At 43.2% G+C, this 23,642-nt stretch overlaps 1 protein-coding gene and 1 long non-coding RNA gene across 2 annotated transcripts; one reads left to right on the forward strand and one right to left on the reverse strand.

Annotated features, from left to right (window-relative positions):
* Positions 1-408: 408 nt before the first annotated feature.
* On the reverse strand, positions 409-14,618 carry LOC104650679 (uncharacterized). The gene is made up of 3 exons (XR_005579854.2): positions 13,898-14,618; positions 8,920-13,202; positions 409-7,999 (listed from the first exon to the last, which is right to left on the reverse strand). It is a non-coding gene; the product is annotated as an uncharacterized LOC104650679 (long non-coding RNA).
* POU2AF3 (POU class 2 homeobox associating factor 3) lies at positions 8,542-17,786 on the forward strand. Its single transcript, XM_074400565.1, is given in 7 exon segments — positions 8,542-9,226; positions 9,228-9,276; positions 9,279-9,335; positions 9,834-9,928; positions 13,998-14,052; positions 15,463-15,695; positions 17,118-17,786. Coding segments are annotated over 7 exon segments (1,476 nt in total). The 5' UTR covers positions 8,542-8,608; the 3' UTR covers positions 17,487-17,786.
* The last annotated feature ends 5,856 nt before the right edge of the window (positions 17,787-23,642 follow it).

Consider the following 23,642-nt stretch of genomic DNA (forward strand, 5'->3'; position numbering starts at 1 on the left):
CTCTCAGACAAAGAGATCTCAACAAGCAGACCTTGGAACAGAGGTAAATATAGGGAGCGTGATGTTTACATTCTTCTTAAAGCATCCAATCCCTTTCATAGCATTTGACTAAATTAACTTATAAAAAAGAGACACATCCCCAGCCCCACATATGCCTGCTAGTGTCCACTTCAGTTATCTAGTCTAAAAGGAGTCGGGGGAGTAGAGCTGGTACTAATAATTCCAAATAATAAATGATCTTTAAGAATTCTCTGTAGTTTGACAATGTGTCTCTGTATGACATATATTTTAATTTGATGTTTTATTGTTTAGGGAATGCTTTGTTAAAAGGTGATCAAGCTACAAAACTGACAAGAAAATTAATTCTACTTCCCTATCCCATCCCATTTTTCTTTCAAGTACTCTCTGTTTCTTTTCCCTTTTTTTTTTTTTTTTTTTTTTTTTTTGAGACAGGTCTCACTTTGTCACCCAGGCTGGAGGATGGAGGGTGGTGACACAATCTCAGCTCACCGCAACCTCCACCTCCCAAGTTCAAGCAATTCTCCTGCCTCAGCCACCTGAATAGCCAGGATTACAAGCAGGCACCACCACACCCAGCTAATTTTTGTATTTTTAGTAGAGATGGGGTTTCACCATGTTGGCCAGGCTGTTCTGGAACTCCTGGCCTCAAGTGATCCACCTGTGCTGGCCTCCCAAAGTGTTGGAAATATGGGTGTGAGCCACCACGCCCAGTCAATTTTCTACAACATGTGGGGACTAACTGCACCTTTTCAGAACAATGCACCATGCCAACTTACAAAAAAAGGTGCATTCTTCTCTCCCTCACCTTCCTTAAATTTGTTATTATTCACTGACTTACAACTTTCCTGAGAAAGTCAGAGGAAATTAAAGAGTTTGGTTCAACGCTGTCTCTTTCAGGTCCTATAAGGACACAGGATATAGTTAAGATTTAAAGTAATCAGAGATGGTAAGTCAAAGTTTAAGCCACTAAAAAAATCTGACTGGAAGATAATGCCAAAAAGAAGTTGAGCACAATTTGCCCATGCAAAAGCTGTAATATAAACAATCATCCCATGAAACACATGGATTATGTAGTTGAAAGCATTTGCATTCCTCTTACAATGTTATACAAACCCCAGAAATGGAGAGAGGAAAACTACATCTTTACCTCACTTATTTAATAGATGATTTTAAATGATCATTATGACTTGCTATAGCTCAGTTAATAATACAATATCATGGTACTATTGGGGTAGGGGAAGAAGATAGAAGTACTCTAATAGAAATTGCACAAAGGGAAAATAATTAACAACACCCATAGTAAAATATATATTGACATACATGCATACATATATGCATGTACGTACACACATGTATAAAAGTATTATAGTATCTTTGTAATCAATTTTTCAATATTTAGTCTAAATAGCTAAATAGTATATTCGTAAGGAATAAAACATCAGTTACATTTAAAGTACCAAAATAATGATTGATGTCTAAGGTTTAAGTCACAGTACTTTATAGTGAGTCTACCAAACACACAACAAAATTATACTCTTTACTTTAAGTTCCATCATTGGATCTGTCTACAGTATCCTCTCTGTGCAAAACAATAATATGCTGTTCATCTTACACACCATGGACTCTAGAGAGGTTAAGTGCAAACTCACACACTCTAGACAAAGAGTGCTTCTCCAGCTAAAGAGACTCTTGGGGAGGACTCATGAGTGGCTCACCTCTGTGTCCCAGCACCTGGCCCAGGGCCCAGCACATTGTAGATGCTCAGTAAAGTTTTGTTAGATTGAACTAAAACTACACCATAAAGATGAATAACTTTTAGCCCTTGGTTCTATGGGTGACAGCTCTGATTGGTTTAGCATTTTTAAATGCCTTTATGAAGTAAAATTACTGAACCTTTGAAATAGCACAGAAGAATTTGATATATTCATGTAGTACAGGCGTCCCCAAACTTTTTACACAGGGGGCCAGTTCACTGTCCCTCAGACCGTTGGAGGGCCGCCATATACTGTGCTCCTCTCACTGACCACCAATGAAAGAGGTGCCCCTTCCTGAAGTGCGGCGGGGGGCCGGATAAATGGCCTCAGGGGGCCACATGCGGCCCACGGGCCGGGCCGTAGTTTGGGGACGCCTGATGTAGTAGATACCTGTACTATGATCTGTTGCTAAGAAATCTTATAAATAAAAGTTATTTAATGTTTGATCATTATCCCTGGTGTGATTAAAACAAGTATGATAAATAAATCAGGAACTAGAATCCTCAAAGTTCAAGCTAAATAAACTTTAAAATCTTCTATGGTTATTTGCAAATGATGACATTTTATTATATTTGATTTTCGATATGGAAGTATCCTCTGACCAGGTGTGGCAGTTCATGATGCCTGTAATCCCAGCACTTTGAGAGACTGAGGTGGGAGGATTGGTCAAGCCCAGGAGGTCAGGCTGCAGTGAACCATCATTGCACCACTGCACTCCAGGCTGGGTAACAGAGTAAGACCCTGTCTCAAAAAAAAAAAAAAAAGAGTATCCTCTAATTATAACCTCTGATAAATAGCATATGTGGGTTTGCAATATGCAATGTCATTGTCAGTACAATTAAAAAAAAGAGAACTGTAAAAAATTGTTAGAAGTTCCAAGAGGATAAAAATGTGGACCAAACATACAATATCTAGGAATTAGCTCTTTTACATTAGGAAAATTGATAGCTGTCCCTGCTAAACTTCCCACTAAGATAATATCTTAAGAGGAATAATCCAAAGGTTTTAATGTTTTTAATAAGTTAATTTTATCATAAATAAAAGATCACTCAACTGTTTTGTTTCTTCAGCTTGATAATTTAGTCCCTGATTTTCATCACGGTATTCTTTATATGTTTTTGTATGTCTTAAATATTGCACAATAAAAACATTTTAAGTAATAGAAGAGGAACTCTTCAAGCAGTGGACGGTGGTGTTTTTCTTAGTTAAATGATGAATTATCAAATGCTTGCTCCTCATGGAAGCCTCTTAAGGAAAAGTTAAAACTTTGAATATGTCTTATGAGAAGAGACTGACATAGCACAAATCACTAAAAAACTTCCACCTAATAGTCTTCCTGGTCATTTTCATATGGACCAAATGTTCACTCTAGGGCCCAACAAGTATTTGTTTCCTGCATGTATTCAATCTTCTGGAATTTGATATTTCCCACAAGGTTTGGTAACAGTGTCCCAAAGTCAAGGTGACAAAAGAACTTTGCATTAATAAAGACAATTTCAAGCCATAGTCAAATTTGGAGGGAATAAACTATCCCTTTTCCTTATACTTGGAAGTCTTTTTAATATGCATGTGCCTAAGTTGAATAAAATCTCCTACGCAGGGGGGGAAATACAACGCTCTGCAGTGTCATTTGCATACAAAAGTCTGCCAAAATTTTTCAGCCAAAATATTCAGTTTAAAACCTTAAAAAGAAATCTATTCCCATCACTTTGCCTGCCGACTGAGTATAAGAAGGTCAAGGCCAAATAAATACAAGGTTTCTGAGGTCAGTGGCAAGGATAGCCAGAGATCTGAATAACAGTGATCTGAAAAGAAATGGAGGAACTGGTTGGGGAGTCTCAAAAAGAGAAGGGTTGGAGTGGAGATGTGATGGGCATAACTTCTTCAGGCTTAGCACTGAACCCGGTCAGCGTCGTAAATCAGTATATGATTGTTGAATGAAGAATGAACCAATGAATGAACTCAACAAGCTCACAATAGAGAAGTGGTAGTACAGAAGTAGGAGAAAAGAGTAATTGATGGCAGAAATCAAGGCCTACTTATTTTTGTACTCCTGGTGCTTGATACCATGCCCAGTAAATAGTTGGTGCTCAATTAATATATGACTGGATTAGGATTACAGCGTAATCACTGACCACTACATTTAAAGCAGTCCAATAGTGGAACAGGCTGCCTCACAAATAGTGAGCTCTCATTTCCGTAGAGGAAATGAGAATCACTTCCACAGATTCTACTTTGGGCCAGGATCTCATCCCAGCAATGGAGCCAGAGGCTAGACAAACACCAGCAGAGATTTTGGAAAAAAACTCTGTGTCCCTCTCAGCACTTCAAAGGTCCCTTCCAACACCCAAAGATCAAAATCCTATGTTATATTACCAAGCAAGGGTACCTATTAAAGCCTGTTGAAACACCACAAAAATTTTTTCAGTCGTTTGTTAAAACCCCAAAGGCATTATCAGGACTTCAGGACAAATATCCTAGAGGTAGCAATGCCCCCAGCAACAGTGAAGGGTTCTCAGTCTGAGAAGCAAAAGCTGTAGTGTAATTAAGAGCTTACCCTCACCTTTAACCAGCCACTTCCTCAGGGTTCTAGTGTTTCCAGTCCTTACAGAGTACTTTCAAATCAGCAGTCTACACTGTCGTAGTCTCCTCGTACATACTGATAGTAAAACAGACGGCACCCCAAAACATTTCCACATGCACAAACTTCAAACGTGTGTTCGCATATCTTGCAGTATTTTTCCAATGCCACTCACAGCCTATTAGTGGGTCATTAAATTAACTTAGTGACTCCCAACCAACATATATTTTCCACAAATAGAATGAAATGGAAAAGATGGGCTAGAACAAAAAATATCAGAGTGCCTTACATCGCAGGAGTACATTGTTTCATGATAAGTTTGTTTTAGAAATATAAATGTTGTTATAGATATACATGAACATGTAAAACAGATTTCTAATTGCAGGTTAAAATCCAAAAAGTTTGAAAGCTTCTGGTAGAGAAGATCAGGAAGACAACATCAATAGTTAAGAGCAAAGGCCGGGCGTGGTGGCTCACGCCTGTAATCCCAGCACTTTGGGAGGCCAAGGTGGGTGGATCACGAGGTCAAGCAATGGAGACCAGCCTGGCCAACGTGGTGAAGCCTTGTCTCTACTAAAAATACAAAAATGGGCTGGATGTGGTGGTGGGTGCCTGTAGTCCCAGCTACTTGGGAGGCTGAGGCAGGAGAATGACTTGAACACGGGAGGCAGAGGTTACAGTGAGCCAAGGTCACACCACTGCACTCCAGCCTGGCAACAGAGCGAGACTCCATCTCAAAAAAAAAAAAAAAAAAAAAAGAGCAAGGGCTTTGGAGTTAGACCTATCTAAGTCTGAATCCTAATTCTGCTACTGATATGCTCAAAGATCTTGGCATGTCACTTATTCCTTTGAGCCTGTTTCCTCACCTATGGAATGGGAATGCTATACAGTACAGCACCTGATGTCCAGTAAACAATAATAAGTCTCCTATGAAGTCTCCTATGAAGATACCAAAGCTGTGGGCACCTAGGATCTCAGGGTTGCTCTGGGCCTGATTATCCACTCAGATCTCTAAGGAGGACTCCCAGGATCCATTTAGAAAGATTTTCCCTTACTTCCACAAGCATGGCCTTTGGCTCGTAAATACCTGTGCTGGAGTTTTGTAATTATAAAAACAACATGAACCAAAACTCATTAATATTGGACTAAAAACCAGAGGGAAGCTTCTTTCTCACAACAGGGCTCAGGCCTAGGCAAATCTAGTTTTCTGAAATTGCTAGCCAGCAACAGCACTGGGCATCAGGTGCTGCACTGTATATAGATGGCCATCCCAGAAACAAGGCCAACTCAGAAGCATCCAGGAAGGCTGCTAGAGGTTGAGACAAAGAGATACTTGCTGTCCCTATAGACCCCATGACTTCCAAGGAGCTCCCGTCTCACCCAGCCTGGACTGTCTTCTCCACAGGGTGGCCAATCATCAGCATCATCTTTGATGTTGTTGCCAAGGGAACTCAATGCTCCTGCCCTCCCTGTCCATCTCCACATGAAAGGAGAGGTTAGGAAGGAGGTGAAGGCTGAAAGCATTGGGAGGACACCCCAGCACAGGAAAACACAGAGGCATGTGAAGCCAGGGAGAAGGCCAGTAGTGCAGACAAGAAATGGAAGAAAGCAGAAACAGGAAGAGAGACAAAGAAACACGGAAAGAAATAAACAAAAATGCAACCAAAAAAGGTTTTATGAAGCAAACCAAAAAATAAGATCATAACGAAAGGGGAGAGCAGCAAAGAAAAGTAATGGAAGAAGCTATGAGGACAAGAGACCATCCCTAGGTTATAAGCTGCTTGGTTCACTGTTCCTTTAGAGGGGGCAATGCCTGGGCACTTCCCAATCCTCTGGGACGAGGGTATGCAGTGGTGGGAGGAGCTTTCTCCACTCCCATTGTCCTTCCCCTCCTCAGGTCTGGTCCATCAGGGAAACCTAGGACACAGGCTCAGGGACATTTGCAGAAAGAAGCTCCGGAGGCTGTCAGATTTCAATACATCCATCCTGCCCTCCACTGCCAGGTGCCACCTCTAGTGTTCCCAGGCCTGCTCCTTTCTCCCCAGAGATGTAGCTTCAGCTGCCAAGCAATTCCTGTCTGTCTTGTCATTCTCAGTTGCCCTTTCCCTAAGCTCTGTGTGTTTACCCCGTACCTGACACATTTGGGCACCCCAATCTTTTTCTAGAAGTCTTTGGGGCTAAACTACACTTTTTGCCTTTCTAAGAACTCGGGAAACAAAGAGCAGAGGCCTCAAACTGTGGCCTGGTCTGGCATCCTGGGAATATCTTGCTTATTTGCAAAGGGAACTCCACCCTGTCTCTCTGTCTTCTCTTGCTGCCCGCTTCCGTGGAGGGAATGGGTGGCTATGATAGGACTTGGCCTGGCACTCTCTCCTTCTATGGACTATACCTATGTCTTCACTTCCAGATCACATGGAAGAGGCACAGTAAGTACTCAGAGAAGATGACCCAGTGAATCCCAAGCCATTAGTGAGGGGCATGGGCCTGGACCAAGGCGAAAGCCTGATTCCAAGTCCCTCCCCCTTCTCACCACCATAGGACTCGAACCCACATCTACATCCTTTCAGCTAAAAGGAGCAGGAGCCAAACTTGACACTGTTTCCTAACATGTGCTCCTACAGCAAAAAGGCAGGGGTGGCTCTAGAGGGAGAAAAAGCAAAGAGGGCACTTCACAGTGCAGTGGTGAAATCCAGAATCAGAAAGTCTCCAGAGGGGGAGGCTCCAGGCATCCTCAGGTCTGTGGAGAGAGCAAAGGGTCCTAATGGGCAGGCATTCTGAGTGAAACCCCAGTGTCCAGCCCAGGAAGAGCCAGATGCAAGGGGGAGAGAAGCCCACTGGTGGCCAGGCCTGGCTAGAAAAATAGGAGGCACAGAATGTAGGCCTCTGCTGGGCCTCTGGCCTGTCACCTGGGCCCAGAGCGACTTCTTGCTGTGCCACACCCACTGGCTGCCATGTTCACTCCCCAAAACCTGAGATTTCCCTTCAAAACACAGATGGGGTATGCAGGAATCAGTCCAGCCAGCCAGTCTGGCTCTGACGTTCATCGAGGGTGCAGCCTAAGTCACTCACGGCTCCCTAGCTGCCCTGAAGGCTGAAATACAGAGCATCTTTGAGGGCATCTGCTCTATCTGTGGGAAGGGGGACAAAATGCTCAAAATAAAATAAAAGCAAGGGCCAGGACCCAAAGGGGTCTCACTCCCTGTTTCTCTGGACTCTCTGTGGGGTGCCTTTGTGCAGGATTTCTGCAGAAGATAGTCCATTTTGTTAAGCCTTTGAATATTCAAATTGAAAGTATCGCGCAATCATTGATTGTCAAATCATGGGTTTCTAGAGGTTTTAAATACTTGGCATGAGGGGGAAAAAACTCAAACCTATACCCGAAGGTATAAAACATTAATTCTGTTTGTCTCCTGCTCCAGGGACCTGGGTGCAGCCGGATGCTTTGTGAAACTTTAAAAATGTTGCATCTCTGCTTCTCTCCCTGCCCAGGAGCCCTCCCAGGCGCTGAGTCCCTGCAGCTGCAGCATCCAGCCACCGACCCAGCTCCTGCTGACCACGATGTCGGGTAACTCGGTTGCTTCTCCTGGGGTCGGGTCAGGCAGGCCAGGGGCATTTCAATCCGGGTGTGTTTCCACAGCTTTTCCTGCATAGAACAGAGAGGCACAAAGTCAAGGCATGCGAGTAAGGGCCGGGGATCCCGAGAGGGCGCGGGCCACGCTGTGGCCGCTCCCACTCAGCGTCTGTCCCGGAGGGCAGAGGCCCAGAGGCCGAGTTGGCCGCTCCGGACGTCCGCGTACCCCAGGCCCCCGGCCGCGCTTCCACTTTTCCGCTGTTGTGTCCTTGGACTTCGCGGCGCGGATCCTGAGCGCCCAGAAGCGGCAACGCTGGGAGCTAGAGGCTCACGGTGAGCCTGGGACCGGGACAGAGCGCGCCGGCTGCACTGAGCCGAGCTGTGGCGGTCCCTACCCGGACCCCAAGGGACGCCCGCTGCCCGCAGAGCCCGGAGCGGATCGAGGAACTGGGTGGCGGGGCGGAGGTAGGCTGGAGCGAGGAGAGGGCGCGGCGCGTGGGCCCTGCGGGCGGGGCACAGGATTCCCTGGGTCTGGGCTAGGAAGAGCGTAATCCCCTTTCCTGGGGAGACCCTAGCTCCTGGAACCCGGCTTGAGGGGGATCCCTGCTGTCCAGCTGCGGGCCCCGCAGTGACCAGGCGAGGCGCTGGCATCCAGGCACTATCGCCAGGCGCCCAGGCTGAATGCGTGGCCACCTCCGGCCCCCGCGCCCAGCTCCTCCCAGCGCGATTCCTGGGCGCTCCCTGCAGGGTCGAGGGCCGAAGCCGCCCCGGACTCCTGCGACCACCTTCACCTTGAAAGCTCGCCCGGCCTCGCTTGGCCTAACAGCAGGTCCCCGACCTACTCACTGCGGCTCTTCGGGTCCCGGGGCGGAGGCTACCCCTGCTCCCCGCTCCCAGGGTCCCTCCCAGCGAACCCCTCAGGCGCGCGCCAGCCAACTCCCGCGAGCCGGGGCAGTCCGGCCGGGCTCTGCCAGCCCCAGGGAGGCCCCTACCGAAGGGCAGTCTCCCCGCGGAGTGCGCGGTCCTGGGAGCCCGGGATGGCTTTTCCCGGCTCACGCTGCTCGGACTCGCCCCGGAGCCTTAGTGCGCCTCGGAGAAATTCCTGCCCCAGAAAGGGAGGGGGTGGGGAGAGAAGGGAAGAAGGGGAGAGCCGGAGCGGGGGCGAAGGAGGGAGGAGGGCAAGATGGAGCGCGGAAAAGGCGGAGAAAAGGGACGAGGGAGAGCGGGCAGAAGGAAAAGACAGAAGGGAGAGAGGGAGGGAGTTCCTCCGAGGCCTGGCCCCTTTACTAGGGTCAGTCTGGCAGGTCCCTCACCGGCCCAAGACTGGGCTGGCCAAACCTCACCACTTGCCCTTCCAGAGCCAGGGCACGCAGAGGTCAGAGCCTGTCCAGAAGCCACACCTGGCCAGGTGGAGAAGAAAGGGACTCCGGACTTCCACACCAGTGGCAACATCACAGTGGGGTGGGCTAGGTCAGCCGCCATAATCAGAGACAGCTCCCTGGCCCAGGCCTGGCCCCTCCGCAGGTCCATGATACCCTCTCGGAGGGCTGGGCTCAGAAGCGTAGGTTCCCCGACTTAGCCAGAGTGGTGGGTTATGGGGTACTGATCACATTCCAGAGCAGCAAAACCTTGTGCTATCGGCCTAGGACTGAGACCCAGCCAAGGGTGGATGGTCCCCCAAATTTCCATGGGTTCTGTTCCCACTGGGGCCCTGAAACCTGCTCAGCCACTCTTCATTCTTTCAAGTTTGAGGTGTTTGGGTTTTTACCATCTTTTGACATTTGTGTGTGTGTGTTCTCTGAACTTAGAAACTTGGCTTTGGGTTCTATCGCCTATAAAAGGGGCCCCCACTCTGCACCCTGACACCCAGACCTTGGACTCCACTGACTCAGTTGCCTTTCTCCAGAAAAACCAAAGGTATATCAAGGGGTCCGAGTGAAGATCACAGTGAAGGAGCTGCTGCAGCAAAGACGGGCACACCAGGCGGCCTCAGGGGGAACTGTGAGTATAAACCCTTCCTTCCCTCGCCAGCCTATGCTGGACCTCTTTCAACCCTGTGTCTGCAAGGTGTGGAGGCCACCCAAGTCCCCACGCCCTCACTATCCCCAGACCTGGCCTTCCTCCACTGTTCCTATGACTTCTGTACCCAGTTGCATCCCAGTCAGGAAGCCACAGAGGACAGCTGGGACATGTTGTGTGGCTTAGTATTTGGGGGAGCCCATTCATTCCCCCATGGATAAAAGTAAAGTATAAAAGATGTGTTGATCCTCTGCAGGGGGAGGAGCAGCCAGCAGGTAAGTAGACATCGTTTTGTCAGGAAGACAGTGTATGTATATATAGCTATCACAGACCCATAGAATTTCTCTCCCAGAAATTCACCTCATTTTAGGAGCCCCTTCCAGGATAGCATCTGTGTACATCCTCCCTTCCCTCTTCTTTCTTCTGGAACTCACCCTCTGAGATCACTTGTCTGTAAATCATCAGTCACCTAAAGTGGAGTACAGAACCCACTTCCTTAAAATGTAACAAAGCCTTAAGTAGTTCCAGGTTATTACAAAATTGAACGGAGTGGTCATAAGGGTATACCCTGACACTTTATACACCTTCTTGCCCCTGCTCCCAACACAGTAGAACCTTAGTAACTACTACCAAAAGCACTCAGGGCAGCAGCAGAACCAAACGAACTAGGTGGGATTATTGCCCAAGAAAGGGCAGCTCATCCCTAAAAACCCTCGACTGTACGATTGCTTGGGGGTTGGCTTGGGTGTGGACGTAGGATCTGACAGCTGGGGCTCGTATTGCCTATGTTAGGACTGGTCCTTCTCCAGCCCATTGGCATCTGCCCCACAACAGTTTTTGTGCCTGATACTGTTCATGTGCAATGCATGACATCATGAAATAGGCCTTTGGCAGTGGGACTTCATGAAATGGGAGGGGGCAAATGATGTCATGGAGGTAAACACTGATTCCAGAACCAGATGGACTGGGTTCAGGTCTCAGCTCCTCCATGGTGTGTATCCTCAAGCAAATTACTCAATTTGTCTTGACTCCATTTACTCATCTTCATATTGGGGATGATGGGATTTTGTGAGGGTTAATCGAGTTATTGCATACAAAGCCCTTGGAAGAATGCTTTCCACATAGTGAAAATAAATCTTCAATAAATGTCAGTTGTCATTATTTGAGAAATAATAATATTATTTGGAGAAAGCAACTAAAATAAAATTCTAACCAAGTGTTGAAAGCCAGCTATTTAGTAATGTTCATTCTCACCCTTTGTTCAGAGTTTAGAGTTCAGACGTGAACCAGCTGCAATTTGGCATATACAGCACATGCAGCTAGAGAAGTTAGGACCTCTATGTGCAGAATTTCCAGTAACACATTAACAGTCCCTTATGTTTCTAGAGGGCTTCAGCGTGGTTCTATTTCAGTTAACCAATATTTCATTTAGTTTTTATAACAACCAGCAGAGGTAAGTAGATCAGAGATCTGTACCTCAATTACAGGTAAAATTCAAAACCTTGAAGTATCTCATAGCTAAGCTAAAAGTCAGACTAAGGCCTTATTCTTAATATAACATGAAAAACTTCCATTGGCTCTCTACACTCTAAATTCACCATTCTGCAGATCTGACCATACTAAGCAGGTGTCTGATACCCTTAACCCCTTCAGTTCAGAGATGGTTATATAATTAATAAAACCAGGTACAAGGGAACTGGAAAATGCTTTTGGAGAAAAACACCATCAAGACGTTCATAATAAAATACAACCTTTCCTGAAGGAGCTTTGGTACTTCATAGACTTCTGCTCAGCTGCACCTGGAGAAGTCCCATGTGAGTGTGGCACTTCCATGGCTGCTGGGCCCTTACAGATGGGTCTGGCCACTATTCACTTCTTGGCTCACTACAGGAGCTAAAGCCAGGGTAGGACATTTCACTTGTGTATCTGGCCAGTTTCCGTTCCCCAGAGTAGTTTGACTTACTTAAATTTTTCTGAATTTTCTCCTGAGAAATAAAGCAGGACTTCTGAGCCAGTGTCTTACAGGAACCAGCAGAGTAAAGCCTGCTTCACTTTGCTTCCCAGAAGACTGTATCAGCCTCGCAAGCACATAGGAGTAACATGCATATAATTTAATTACAAGAGCCAAATGTAAAGTCCCTCACTGGAAGCCATCAGAAGGATCTGGGATTCTAAGGAAGCTGTAAGAGCGCACTTAGTAGGCAAGGGTAGCAGGTGCGAGGGGATGACATATGTCCACTTCTTAGTGTAGACCTTTCTGGTATAACAGAGATGATCTCCAATTTGTTCAATTGTTTAAGGATGCCTCTGGGTAACTTTAAGCCAAGCAAGAGAGTTAATTGTATCAAATACTACAAAGCAGCAAGAAATCTATCTTAATTTGTTGTAAAGTCAGAGTAGTATCCACAATTGAAATTTTAAGAAAGCAATCATAAATGGAAGTTATAGGTTGAGACAGATATTCAGTGAAGAATTCAAATATTCTTCAAGGAGTGCCAGAGAAACTGTGTGTATGCCAGATTGAAACACTCGATTTTAAAAAACTTATTTCAGCCAGATCAATTTGCAAACACACACGAACACATACACACACACACACACACACACACACACACAAACACACACACACAACACACACACATTTGCCTTTAGGGTAAAAGGAAACTTGAGTTAGTCGTTATCAAAAGATATCATTTACATTTCTTTTTTTAAATCATTAATTTTTTAAACAGCCTTGATGTGTTTTTTTATAAATTGTAGATTGTGAATTTTCGTGCTGTTGAAATCTAAGAGAGAGGTGCCTTTCTTTGTGTTATTGGAGCAAAGTAGAAAGTGAACCCATGACTAGAAAGATAATATCAAGTAGGATAATGTAAACACACCTCAGGGAGATAACAGGGGGAGGAGCAGACAAACAGGCCCAATCCGGGGGAGGAATGGGGTTAAGGAAAGCTCTACAATGAGGCAGATTTTTTAATACCCACTCTTTCCAAGTCCTTCAGCTCAAGCTGCAGCCAAATATTTGCATAAAGAACTGCTAAAGGATTCCAGCTTCCTGGTTCATGACATTACAGCATGGATCATTTTCAAAATTAATACTGCCTTCTGTTTCAGCAGTGGCTGCCTGCACAGCTCTCCCTGTGGCTCAGAGTAAGGGAGTGAGTATCCCTGTAACCCAAAAGAGGTGTGGTGAGCTTGGCTTCCCAGCACAGAATCACAGAGCAATGCAGGTCCCTTTAAACTTTAAAGCCACCACCTGAAATTAAAAAAAAAAAAAATCCTAAATTACTCGTTAGTATAATTGTCAACTCAACTGAAAAATGCAGGCTGCTTTACTTTAAATAGATTTTAAAAAGCAGTCTCATAAACTTTAAGTATTTAAATACAGTAGTTCAAATAAAAGCAACTTTTACAGAAAATAGTACAAAACATGCAAAGTACTGGAATAATTCCCAGCCATTAACTAGAATGTAAGTAGGTTCTGACTCCCCAACTACAGCCTTAAGAAAATATTCTCTATTTTAATATTTCATGTATACTAAGAACATGTGAATATTTTTAGCTACTCAGGATTAACAAAGTTAGGAATTGTGTTCTTTGGAGAAATGAAGCCCTAAGGCTGAGTAGCCAGATGGTATATGAAAATTTTGAGAAAAATAATTGAATAAGCCATAGAGAGTTGGGATTAAATGAATGTTAGTTTTTATTAATTTTAAATTGAATAGTTTAATAGGATACTTTTGCTGCATTTTCTCAAACTGTTACATTTTTGCCTCATAAAATTATTTGCATTAATTTATTAGTCAAAATTAATCGCCTTTAAAATTTAAGTGGAAGAATCTGATATTAGGAAAAAATTCCCCAAGCAACATAAACATTGAATCTAAATAAAACGTAACATTGGTTGTATTTAAGAAGGCAACTTTTCTGAGAAGGAAGAATCTGGCTTACCTTATAGCAGAAAGAAGCATAGTCGTCATTAAAATGTCTTAGCTTTCCTTTGAGAGCTTTGCTTTCAGCCTGCTTCACGGTGATATTCTTGCTTTGACAGCGGTCCGGAGGCAGCAGTGTCCACCTTTCAGACCCAGTTGCACCATCTTCTGCAGGTCGGTACAGCCAGCATTACAGTCCCCTCAAACACTCTTTCAAAAGGCCATCTCGAAAGTCTTTCAGTGCTTGATTCAGGGGTTAAGATAGGCACCACCATTTAATTGGAATTCAACCAATCAGAAGGTGAAAAAGGCATAGCCACTCCACATGCAAGCCCAGCAAGGAAACAAGCGCAAAATGTCCTCATTTCTGAACTCTCTACTCTCTGCTCTTTTGTCCCAAGAGTTTGTTCCTCACATTTATTCCAGTTCTTCATTGCCAGGTAACTAAACTGAACTACAAAATCAGAATTGTTCTCAGGAACTTATCTTTTTTTTTTTTTAGTGTACTATTAGATGGAATACAGAACATCCTGAGGCACTAGAATAATGCCTTTGCTCTGTTCCTTTAGTTTCCAGCTGACAGGGGCTTCCCTCCCCTTCTCTCTTCCCAGAAAGCAGTTCAAACAAGTGTAGGTTTTCTCAGCCCAATAAGAATAACTCAATTACATAAACACTCCTACCTCTGCTACTCAACAGCTAAGAGTTTAAGGAGGTCGTATATAAGGAAATCTCTGCCTATGGCTGCTCCTCACTAAATGCGTCACTGTAGCTTCACTTTAAAGGAACTTGACACCTCAAGAAGAACCCAGTGTTGTTTAGTCCCTTTGATGAGCACATGCTAATCCTCTCTTCTTCCAGCATTTACAGATAATTATCACAAATTGGGCCTATTAATAATAAAATGGAAAAAGAGTAACGTTTTCTGATTATTCTTGACATTTAACAAGACATTTACTTTGACACATTATGTTAACGTATTCACTGAGAAAACATTTTGGCTTTTTGTAATATCGAGCCAATAGTGCTAATTGGTACTCTACGTTCCTGGCTTCCATGATTATCATTTGCATTCCCATTTAAATCACTTCTCAAAATTCTCTCCTCCTAACTTAAGTTACTGAGTAAGAGTGAAAAGCTCAGAAAAGCAGTCACCCTAAGTCAAGAGAATTATTTCCCATAGCATCAGAAGTCTTCTCAAAGACTCAACAGCTCTGCCAGTTACTTGTGAGAGGTTTACGTGAACTGCTGGTAGGGGCTGGATGTCGATGGTTTCAAAGCCCAAGAAAGGGGAAGCTTGAGCCATTACTTGACTGTGACACTTGGACACAGATTGGGTCACCATCCTTTTATTTTTGCCGTAACCACTTTTACAGCCAATTTCCACATTATTAACCACGTTCATTTCCCTGGAGCTTGAATCCGCTAAGACAAATAAAAAGTCCAAATTGCATTCCTGTTTACCTTTCTGGACTTGGTAAGCCCTTTTCCCCTTAGACATAGTAAATATTCAGAGTACAGATCTCCATTCAAATCTATGTTTTGCAATTTTTATGCAAAAACCTGTCTTTTTCCTTTCTCCTCTAGGACTGTATTTTGAGCCTGAACCAATTTCTTCCACGCCCAATTATTTTCAACCTCGAGAATTTTCCAGCTGTGTTTCATGTGAAGAAAACTCAAGCTGCCTCGACCAGATCTTCGATTCCTACCTTCAGACAGAGATGCACCCGGCAGAGCCTTTGCTCAATTCCATTCAAAGTACTCCACACCATTTCCCAGACAGCTTCCAAGCCGCCCCTTTCTGCTTTAACCAGAGCCTGGTAATTTATCTCAGTTTTCTATATACCTAATTTTTGCTAACTATGGGGTAATAGTGCTTTGTGAGTTTGCACCATCTCGTGGGAAATCATACAAAAGCTACTCAGCAAGTAAATCGTCCAAGGAAACAAGCAGAGAAGAATTTAAAAGTCAATGTATAAAGTAGCCACACACTGTAGGGAATAAACCTTTGGATACACACAGAATTTAGATTTCCCAAGTAGATCACCAGGTAAGTTGCTGTGTAGCAATAAAAAGAGGTTCCTGGCAATATTCATTTAATGTTTTTTAAACTGTGAAGTCAAGATACCTACTAATTGGAAGTTAGTGGTTTAAACAATGGCTCTTGGATTTTTGGATGGATTTTGAGTTCTTGAAAATGGAATTAAGGCAGTGTACATATGGTACCAAACTTCATTGCATGGGTGGGGGTTGCTTTGTTTTGTCATTGAACTGGCTAACTGATGGTTTTAGTCTGCTGTAAACACAAGGACTCATTTGGGTCTGAGATGGTTAGTAAAAATGAAGACCTAATCTTTGAAAAAAATTAGATTGACTGTTCTTAATGAATCTCAAATGTTTGAAATGTGTTATCCTTCAAAATGAAGGAAAGTTTTTATTAGTGGAAACTAGTTATTTTAGTTGTCTTTTAGAGAGTCACAGGTTTTTTTTGTAAACCTTGAATTGTAACGTTTTCTTTTTTAAGGAATGTAAATACTTTTCGCTTTTTGCCAAAGGTCTGTGTGGGCATCAGACTGAATCTTAGAGGGGATAGAAAATTAACTCTGCAGAATATGCACATTGTCACGGGGAAAATATGGGGACCCAGTGACCCAGTTCCTTCCCAGCCTCCAAGTTAGGTTTTCTCATTAACAGTTGTTGACTTGCTTAAGAGAAAACAGACAATAGCTCTCACTCAGGGGAACAAGACTTTAGTGACCAGACACGTAGTGACTCATCTTGGCATATCCTGGGGATAATCCAAGATCCTTGAGGATCCAAGTTCTGCCTTTGCACGTTCACCTGATTCTCCACGGTGAGGGTGTGGAGAAACATCCAGAGTGCCACCTGCAGCTTAGATTGTGGCATACGGCAGGGTTTGATGTGCAGGTGACTTGAAGCACAATGGGATTTTGTGGTTTCAGAACAGAGCACCCTCTAAAGTAGTATTATAACAAAGGAAACCAGTGAAGCAAGGCAATGTATTGTTGGGAAAGAAATAGGTAACTATAGAATGTGGTGTCATGAAATCATGTAGTCAGCAAATAAAATTACTTCTGCAGACTTGGGTTGGGTGTTGTTTGGTTTGGTTTGGTTTTTTACCTCTAATTTTCTCACTCTGCATTTATAAGTCCACACTGTTCAGTTCCTTTGATCCTATCTAAGTTATCAAGCTCTTTGTTTCTTGGCTGTCGTTTCTCTAGATCCCGGGATCGCCTTCAAATTCCTCCACTCTCTCTGGCTCCTTAGACTACAGTTACTCACCAGTTCAGCTGCCTTCATATGCTCCAGAGAATTACAATTCCCCTACTTCGCTGGACACCAGAAACTGTGGCTACCCCCCCGAAGACCATTCCTACCACCACTTGCCCTCGCACGCCCAGTACAGCTGCTTCTCCTCAGCCACCGCCTCCATCTGTTACTGCGCATCGTGTGAGGCAGAGGACCTGGATGCGCTCCAGGTGGCACAGTACCTCTACCCGAGCACAGACTGTGTGGACTTTGCCCCCTCAGCAGCCACCACCACTGATTTCTATCAGAGGGAAACAAACTGTGACATCTGCTATAGTTAATAGAAATTACAGTAATTCGGAACATGGCATGGGTATATCTATTTTTCTACCACGTCTAGATGACACTGCAAAATATGCAACTTGGTAACACAATATCCCAAGAACAGTTTACATGTCACTATTCCCAATTTTCTGATGCAAACCTAGCCATATGAAGTCCTCAAACCGGGTCATAGTGCCACTCCTACTTTGTTTGCTCATAGTTTAAATTTTTGTAGACAACTTTCAATTGTTTTACCTTTTTGTGTAACGAACAAATGCTCTCTCCTTTTTTATTAATAAATAATTTTGTATTACTAAATGTTGGATATTTTTTATTTCCAGCAGTCATTTTTAATTGATTTGAACATTAGCCATTAATTATGGAAATTGCTAATTGCTCTCAAGTGGTTTAATCTTATGGATTCGTGAATTTAAAATTATTTTCATTTGGGTCAGGCATGGTGACTCACGCCTGTAATCCCAAAACTCTGGGAGGCTAAAGTGGGAGGATCACCTGAGGTCAGGAGTTCGAGACCAGCCTAACCCACATGGCGAAACCCTGTCTCTACTAAAAATACAAATAAATTAGCCAGTCGTAGTGCCACGATCCTGTAATCCTAGCTACTCAGAAAGCTGAGACAGGAGAATCACTTGAATCCGGGAGGCAGAAGTTGCAGTGAGCCGAGATCAGGCCACTGCACTCCAGGCTGGGTGACAGGGCAAGACTCCATCTCTCTCTCTCTCTCATATATATATATTCATGTAAAATGCTGTGAGATGCCTTGACTTTCATGGGATGAGTGTAGGCACAGCTAGCATGGTGGAAAAGGGAAGCCCTGCCTCACCTCTAGAGAAGAGGGTACATCTTGGAGCAACACCAGAAAAAGACATTTATGAACGATTAGTTTCTCTTATCAAACATTAGTCAGTGAAGTGTTAGGATGACCAAAAAGCACATGTTGCCTACAGCTATGTTAGCCCGTAGATCATTCTTTTTCCTTTCGAAAGCATTGCTTTGGAAACTTTCTGAGCAAATAGTTGAACTTCTTTTTCTTGAGAGCTGCCATACAGTTAATGTAGCCCAAAGTTTAGAGGTCATTATTTTCTATTTCTGAATTTTTGGCTTTAGAAAGTATTTAAATATACATCACTCATGTTTACACATTGATTTGTAGGATTGACTATGTTGTTTACACTGAATTTTAGAGTTTACTTCCTCTGATTAATCTATTTGAAGAAGCCCAACTGTCTTTCAAGGTAAAGAGGAGTTATTCAATATACCTATGCTGGATTAAACTGTTGAATCTTGTTTGCTGAGGGCATTAAGGCACAGGACTTAATCCCTGAAATGAAGTCTGAAGAGCCTTAGCCATGTCTAAAGTTCCAGTACTGGAACTTGGCATGTCAGCACTACTGGTACCTTCAGCACTGGCCACAGGTACCATTTTCTGAGCACTTCCTATGTGCCAGAATTATCTAAGGGTGTTCTCACACATTATCTCATTTAATATTCATAACATTGACAGCGAAATGAGGAGTGTGAGGCTCAGGGAAGCTAGTTTACCTGTCCAGTGTCACCCAGCCAGGAGGCACCCAAGCTTGGGTTGGAAAGATAGGAAAGCCCTGTCCCTTCCTCTCCAGTGCTGAGAAGTTTGAACCACCTTTTGTAAAAGACTGTTCAGGAACCCATGGCATCCTTAAATGCCAACTTTCTCATATACACAAAGGTGTGTCCCAACCATAACTGAGTCAGACCTCGCCAAAAAGGCTAGATTGTCCACAGGACACAGAGATGCCAGGCACAAGAGCTATCAGACTATCAGTACTGTACTCTGGAGACAGGAAGAAGCTGATTCACTGCCACTTCAGTGAGTTTCTTCCTACCAGGAGATGAATATGCTTTGGAAATGTCACCATCTGACCGTCCTCCTTGGGGACTCAACAAAAGCTTGGGCAAACAGGGCAAGTTGCAACCTGCCTCATGGGTTAGTCATGACAGGAAAATAGAACAATCGCTGCCTTTCTGAGATGCCAGTAAAACTAGATTCTTAATGGCTTGAAACCAGCCTCTTGTCAGCAAGTACCTATTCACACAGACCAAAGACCCTTCATACTGTCCACTCACCACCTCACCCCCAGCAGCTGTTCCCCAGAAATAGAGAACAGAGAATCCAAAGATGTCCAATGGTTGGCATTGATATACCCCTTTTCTAGATGCCACCCTTTTTTTATTCCCCATGTCAGTCTTCTGGCGCCTGAATCAATTGTCCTGCAGCTCGAACAGAGAACATTTTCCTACCTTCTTAGGACTTACTCTCCTCGCACACTCCTAGTTTTTGCCTAAATCTAGTGCAGAAAAGGATTCAGGGAGAAATGTGAGACAAGGGCGAGTACAGTTCCAGTGCATCACGATGTATAACTCCACCTTAAAGCCATCATTAAAAACTTGCCAGAAATTTGGTCCAGTGGGTCTCCTGGTGCATTCCTAAGTGGGTAGAAGCTGCCCACTCAGTCTCTTAGCTGCCGCAGCTCACACAGACCAGCTGAGGAGCCCTGTGGCAGCAGGCAACACATCCATCACCAGCACGTCTCATCAACATATACTGTGACAACTGGTAAAACCCAGGTGCTTACACCTCTCTGTGAGAAAGAGCAATTCAGTAAGTCCAGGATAGGGCCCAGGCACCTGCATGATCTAAATGTACCTAAGTTGACTATTTTTGTGTATGTGTGATGGAGTCTCACTCTGTCACCCAGGCTGGAGTGCAGTGGCCCAATCTTGGCTTATTGAAATCTCCACCTCCTGGGTTGAAGTGATTACCCTGCCTCAGGCTCCCCAATAACTGGGACTACAGGTGCATGCCACTACACCTGGCTAATTTTTGTATTTTTAGTATAGACAGGGGTTCACCATGTTGGCCAGAATGGTCTTGAACTCCCGACCTCAGGTGATCCACCCACCTTGGTGTCCCAAAGTGCTGAGATTACAGGCGTGAGCCACCGTGCCCAGCCTGAATATATGTAAGTTAATTCTGATAGAGATGATCTTATGTTTACACTTGAAAAACGCTGACATAATTGTTTATGTGTCCGAATTGTTTACTTGAAGGACCAACAGCACAATAATAATAGCTTACATGAATTAAGCTCTTTCTATAAGCCAGTGATGTGGAGATTATCTCACTTAATCCTCAAAAAATCACCCAAGATATATATTATTATTGTCCTCATTTTTACAGATGATGAAGCTGAAGTTTGGAGAGATGTGATAACTTGCCCAACATCACATCTCTGATATACCAGGGAAAGAGTTCTCTAACTCAGGTGATCCAGTGTTACTGTCTGAACTTCCAATAGCTTCAATATACTTTCCATGCATTATACCTGGAAGAATAACCTTCTCTGTAATTTTATCTTTTGCCTTAAAAGTCACAGATATATCTACAGCCAGTTCCTCATACCACAAATGCATTTGATAACATTATAAATGGAAGTTTACATGAAGAAATATATTTTGTTATTCAGAACCATTATCAAAATCAATAATCCAAATGTGAATTTGGTGCTTACTGTATGCAAGACTGATTATATGTTACATGCCTTTAAAATGCAAAGCCAAAGGTTAGAAAGGGATATAATTTTTTAAATGCAAAACTATGAGGATTTCAGGTAGGATGGGCATGGACTGATTTAAAAATTCTTAGAAGACTTTAATTAGGAGTCAACTCTTGAAGCTTGAGAGAGAGGAGACAAAGCTGAAGGTAATAAACATTGGGAAACTATTACCTCAAGCAATTGCCAGAGCATGACATCTCGGCAGCTGGCCTAAGCCAGCAGTTGAACACTTAGGAGCAAGGTATAGACAGATAAGGATAATTGAAATGATGAAGTCAGGGACGGAAGAGTACCTGTGAGTAAGAAATATTTTTAAAAATCACTCTTAGGCCTGGTGCAGTGGCTCATGCCTATAATCCCAGAACTTTGGGAGACCCAGGCAGGTGGATCACAAGGTCAATAGATCAAGACCATCCTGGCCAACATGGTGAAACCCTATCTCTACTAAAAATACAAAAATTAGCTGGGTGTGGTGGTGCATGCCTGTAGTCCTAACTACTCAGGAGGCTGAGGCAGGAGAATCGCTTGAACCCAGGAGGTGGAGGTTGCTGTGAGCTGAGATCATGCCACTGCACCCTAGCCTTGTGACAGAGCAAAACTCCATCTCAAAAAATATAATAAAATAAAATCACTCTTTACTCTAGAAAGGTGAAAGCTGAAAAGGTTAGGATCAAAGCCAATGAAATTATGAATAATTGTATTAAAGTAAGCATGAACTTACCATCATTTCCAAATCCTCACAACCTATATAACTAACCCCGTAGCAACCCACTGGTAAGGCTTTTCTGAGCAGCCCCCTTCACAGTTCCCCCCTCCTCTTACAGGTGACAGTGTGACAATGCCTTGCTAATAGCATTATTTTGTCATTGGGATATCTCAGAGCCCTGGGGGCTAGATTTGAGGGTGGCCAGTGGGTGGCCATCCAGGGTCAGGTGGCTCTGTTCTTCGAGACAGAGTAATAGACCTCATTTTCTATGCTTCTATAGGCCTCTGGGAAAGATGTAGAGGCTGGAAGATGAACAAATATGAGACAACACAGCTATGCATGATAATAAAGCACCAAACTCATTGAAGACAGGAATCTGCATCCATTAGGGGTCATACTTCAGAAAAGTTTATTTTACTTAAAATGGATAGAGAACATACAGTTGTTATTTGAGAAATATGGAAGTGTGTGTGTGTGTGTGTGTGTGTGTGTGCGTGTGTAGTCTTTTTCAGACAAACAAATGCTGAGATAATTCACCACTAGAAAGCCAGCACTACAAGAACTGCTAAAAAGAGCTCTAAATCTTAAAACAAAAAAACCCTGGAAAAACACCAAAACAGAATCTCTCTAAAGCATAAATCTCACAGGACCTGTATAACAAAATACAATTTTTAAAAATCAAGGTATACAGGCAACTGTATGGTGCTTCACATCTCAATATGAATGGTACTTCACATCTCAATGCTAACGTTGATTATAAATGGCCTAAATGCTCCACTTAAAAGATACAGAATTACAGAATGGATAAGAATTCACCAACCAACTATCTGCAACCTTCAAGACACTCACCTAACACATAAGGACTCACATAAACTTAAGGTACAGGGGTGGAAAAACACATTCCATGCAAATGGACACCAAAAGTGAGCAGGAGTAGCTGTTCTTATAACAGAAAAAAATAAACTTTAAAGCAACAGCAGTTAAAAAAAGACAAAGAGGGACATTATATAAAGAAAAAACGTCTTTGTCCAACAGGAAAATACCACAATCCTAAATATATATGCACCTAACGCTGGGGCTTCCAAATTTATAAAGCAATTACTAATAGACCTAAGAAATTAGGTAGATGGCAACACAATAATAGTGGACTTCAATACTTCACTGACAGCATTAGACAAGTCATCAAGACAGAAAGTCAACAAAGAAACAATGGGCTTAAACTATACTCTGAAGAAAATGGACTTAACAGATATTTACAGAACATCCCATCCAACAACTGCAGAATATACACTCTATTCAACAGTGTGTGGAACTTCCTCTAAGATAGACCATGTGATAGGCCACAAAACAAGCCTCAATAAATTGAAGAAAATTGAAATTATATCAAGCACTTTCTCAGACCACAGTGGAATAAAACTGGAAATGAACTTCAAAAGGAACCTCCAAAACCATGCAGATACATGGAAATTAAATAACCTGCTCCTAAATGATCATTAGGTCAAAAATGAAATCAAGATAGAAATTTAATAATTCTTTGAACTAAACAACAATAGTGACTTAACCTATCAATACCTCTGGGATACAGCAAAAGCAGTGCTAAGAGGAAAGTTAACAGCCCTAAACACCTATGTCACAAAGTCTGAAAGAGCACACAAAAAAATCTAAGGTGACACTCAAGGAACTAGAGAAACAAGAACAAACCAAATCCAAACCCAAACCCAGCAGAAGAAAGAAAATAACCAAGATCAGAGCAGAAGTAAATGAAATTGAAACAAAAAAAATACAAAAGGTAAATGGGGGGGAAAAGCTGGTTCTTTGAAAAGATAAATAAAATTAATAGAGCATTAGCAAGA

The sequence above is a fragment of the Saimiri boliviensis genome, chromosome 6 (genome assembly GCF_048565385.1).
Source record: "Saimiri boliviensis isolate mSaiBol1 chromosome 6, mSaiBol1.pri, whole genome shotgun sequence".
Classification (NCBI taxonomy): domain Eukaryota; kingdom Metazoa; phylum Chordata; class Mammalia; order Primates; family Cebidae; genus Saimiri; species Saimiri boliviensis.